General features: G+C 63.5%; 1 protein-coding gene across 2 annotated transcripts; it reads right to left on the reverse strand.

Annotated features, from left to right (window-relative positions):
- Positions 1–259: 259 nt before the first annotated feature.
- GNMT (glycine N-methyltransferase) lies at positions 260–2,607 on the reverse strand. 2 transcript variants are annotated; one of them, XM_065059035.1, is made up of 6 exons: positions 2,321–2,607; positions 2,032–2,159; positions 1,556–1,669; positions 930–1,072; positions 664–785; positions 260–567 (listed from the first exon to the last, which is right to left on the reverse strand). In XM_065059035.1, the coding sequence occupies exons 1-6, from the start codon at positions 2,524–2,526 to the stop codon at positions 396–398; spliced, it is 885 nt and encodes a 294-aa protein (XP_064915107.1). In that variant the 5' UTR covers positions 2,527–2,607; the 3' UTR covers positions 260–395. The 2 variants fall into 2 exon arrangements, with proteins under 2 accessions (XP_064915107.1, XP_064915108.1); XM_065059036.1 differs by having other exon boundaries at positions 664–813.
- Positions 2,608–2,852: the final 245 nt, after the last annotated feature.

A 2,852-nucleotide genomic window follows, 5' to 3' on the forward strand; every position in this document is an offset into this window, starting at 1 on the left:
GTGCTGCAGCGCGCTCAGCAGGGATGTGCAATCACCCAGCAGCCAGCCCCCCCTTTGCCTCTGCTTCAAGTAGAGTCCCAAGCCCCACACCACAGGAATGACTGGCACCTGCAGCTAGGGGCTTGGAGGTGAAACTGTGCCTGCACGCATCCCATGCTCCCCCCAGGCTGGGCACTGCCTTCCCTGGGAGTCCTGAGGTGGCTGCAGCCATCCCCCTCACCCTATTCCCTGCCCAGACATGGACACATGGACCACAGGCTCCAGTAACTCTCACGAGTGCTCTTCATTAAGGGGAGAGGGCTTCCAGGCACCTTCCAGCAATGTCCCCAGTTCCCTGCTTGTCCCCAGAGCTGCTTGTAGCTCTCAGCCACCACAGTCCCATCTCCACAGTCCCCTCAGGCTGTCTTCTTCACAACGTGGATGAAGTAGCAGGGAACATGGGCTTGCCCTGGGATGTAGGGCTGGAAGTCACCCAGGACGCTATGCTGGCACTTCCCCTGGAAAGCACATTTTAGCAGGGCTGTGAAGGCCTCCAGCCGGTGCGGGTAGTACGAGAGCCGAAATGTGCTGCAAGAAGGCAACAATGGTGAGGCAGAGGAACAGCAGGGTACAGTGCCAGGCACCCCACCCCATGCTGTGAGCCACCCCTGTGGCCCCTCTCACCTCAGCTCTGGAGCTGCCCCTACTTCAGTGGGGGGGACCTGCACCGTGTAGTCCAGGGTCACCATGTGTGCCTTGTTGTTTACCAGCAGCACTGAGGTGGTGATGTCCTTGGTTAAGTCGCTCTGGAGACCGCAAGAGGATGTCTGTGTCCTGAGGAGATGGGGTGGGCCCCAGACTGGGCACAGCCCTGCTCCATCTGGCCTCGCTTGTGGCCGGGGGTTGGGGAAAAGGGGTGTGAGATGTTGCTGGATCTGCCAGCCACCCACCTTATAGTAGATGTTCTTGCCAGGCGGTGCACAGCCTGTGGCCAGAATGTGATCATAGTTGCGGTGGTCAATGACCAGGACACCCCCGGGCCGCACCATGCTGGCGATATTCCTCAGGGCCAGCTTGTGGTCACTCTGGTCCCCTGGGCAGGAAACCATGGTGTCTCCGGGCACTGGCTGTACCACATGGCACAGCCAATGAGGCCCCATCTCACCCATTACACACAGCTGCCCCCACCACCTTCAACCCCAGTCTCAGCTTGGTGAACCCACAGCCCCACCCATGATATGAGCTCAGGCATGTTCTCAGCCTTACTGAGGCATAGTATGCCACATGAGGAACCCACCAACTCACTTGAAGTGCAAGTCTGGGTGTGTCTCCAGCTTTGCCAGAGATATGACATAGATGCACACAGCTTCATCACCCCATAACCTAATGGCCCCACTCATGCCACGAACTAGGGCATGTTCTCAGGCTCCCTGGAGACATGCCATGACACAGCAACTCCACTGGGAGTAATCCACTGCCCTATTTATGTCATGAGTTATGGCACATTCTCAGCCTGCTGGAAGACTGTGTACACAGGTATCCACATCCCCTTCACACCCTCCCCCCCGCAACTCACCTTTGAAGTCAGGCAGGTGTGCAAAGGAGTTGCCCAGGCAGATGACTGCGTCAAACCCGTCCCCTGGCTTCTCCAGGTCCTTTTCCAAGGTGAGCCAGTTGGCCTCCTCGATGACTGTAGCACAGGGGAAGGGATCAGGGCAGGGACATCCTAACAGCCTCCCCTGCATGTAGGACCCCACCCCAGCATCACCCAGCCCTAACTTGGCCTCTGCAGGTGGTGGATCCAGCCTGGGGCCAGCAGACAAGTGAGGGCCATGGCTTAGGCTTGCTGAGCAGCTGCTACCAGCAACTCCCTCCCTGTCCCTGCAGCACAGCCGCCCGGCCAGTGACACCCATGCCAGGGGCCTGAGCACAGCATGGTGTCGGGAACAGGACACGCCGGGCAGGGGGGGGCCGCGGGAGGGGTTCAGGGCAGAGGTCCCCAGTGCTGAGGGCTGGTGTCTAAGTCCCTCCCAGCCCCCACAACCCCCGCACCCCATCGGTCGAAGGGCTCCTCCTTGCGCCGCTCCCAGCGCTCCTTCAGCGCATACTTTAGCATCTTGTCGCTGGCGTCGACACTGGTCACCTGGAAGCCTTCCTCGAGCAGCATGATGGAGTCCACCCTGGGGAAACAGCTGTCAGCGGAGCCGAGGGCAGGCGAGGGCCCCATAGTGCTTGTGGCGGGGAAGGGGGTGCCGGGGACGGCGAAGAGCAGTAGGGCTCCGGTTAGCCCCGGCGTGGGGAGAACCTGGGAGGCGGGCGGGCGCGGGGCGCGGTGTCTCACCCGGTGCCGCAGGCCACGTCGAGGACAGAGCGGCAGCGGTGCTGGCGGAGCAGCGCCAGGAGCCAGCTGCGGTACTCGGCCGTGCGGCCGCGCGTGTCCCCAATGTACAGCTGCCACACGCGGGCCGCCCGCCCATCCGCGTACTGGTCCGGTAACCCCTCCGCCGCCACCCCCAGCGACCGCGTCCGATAGACGCTGTCTACCATCCCGTCGACGCGACCCAAGCCCCGCTCCGGCCCCACTGCGCCGCTCCGCGCCCCCGACCCCCGACTCTGGCAAGCCCCGCCCCCTCCAGCCACCCCACCAATCCGCGCCTCCTCCGCCCCCTGAAGACCCACCAATCTCCGCTTCCACAGCCCCTTCCTTCCACGCCTCTACGTGGCGGCGGGGCCACAAAAGGGGCGGGGCCTGCCGACCTGCCCGCCCGCAGCGCCCCAGGCGGATGGAAGCGCATCCGCTTCCCCGGTGGGCCGGGGCCGGGGCCGCGCCTGCCTCCGCACCGCCGGTGAAGCAGGGCCGGCAGCGGCAACGG

This window comes from Columba livia, chromosome 3 (genome assembly GCF_036013475.1).
Source record: "Columba livia isolate bColLiv1 breed racing homer chromosome 3, bColLiv1.pat.W.v2, whole genome shotgun sequence".
Lineage (NCBI taxonomy): Eukaryota > Metazoa > Chordata > Aves > Columbiformes > Columbidae > Columba > Columba livia.

What these genes read in the sequence shown, in the direction of transcription:
- GNMT (XM_065059035.1), bottom strand. Translation starts at nt 2,526, where the DNA reads ATGGTAGACAGCGTCTATCGGACGCGGTCGCTGGGGGTGGCGGCGGAG. An exon ending in GACGTGGCCTGCGGCACCGG is followed by an intron (nt 2,160 to 2,320) that starts GTGAGACACCGC and finishes CTGTTTCCCCAG; the next exon opens with GGTGGACTCCATCATGCTGC. An exon ending in GGAGCCCTTCGACCGATGGG is followed by an intron (nt 1,670 to 2,031) that starts GTGCGGGGGTTG and finishes CCTGTGCTACAG; the next exon opens with TCATCGAGGAGGCCAACTGG.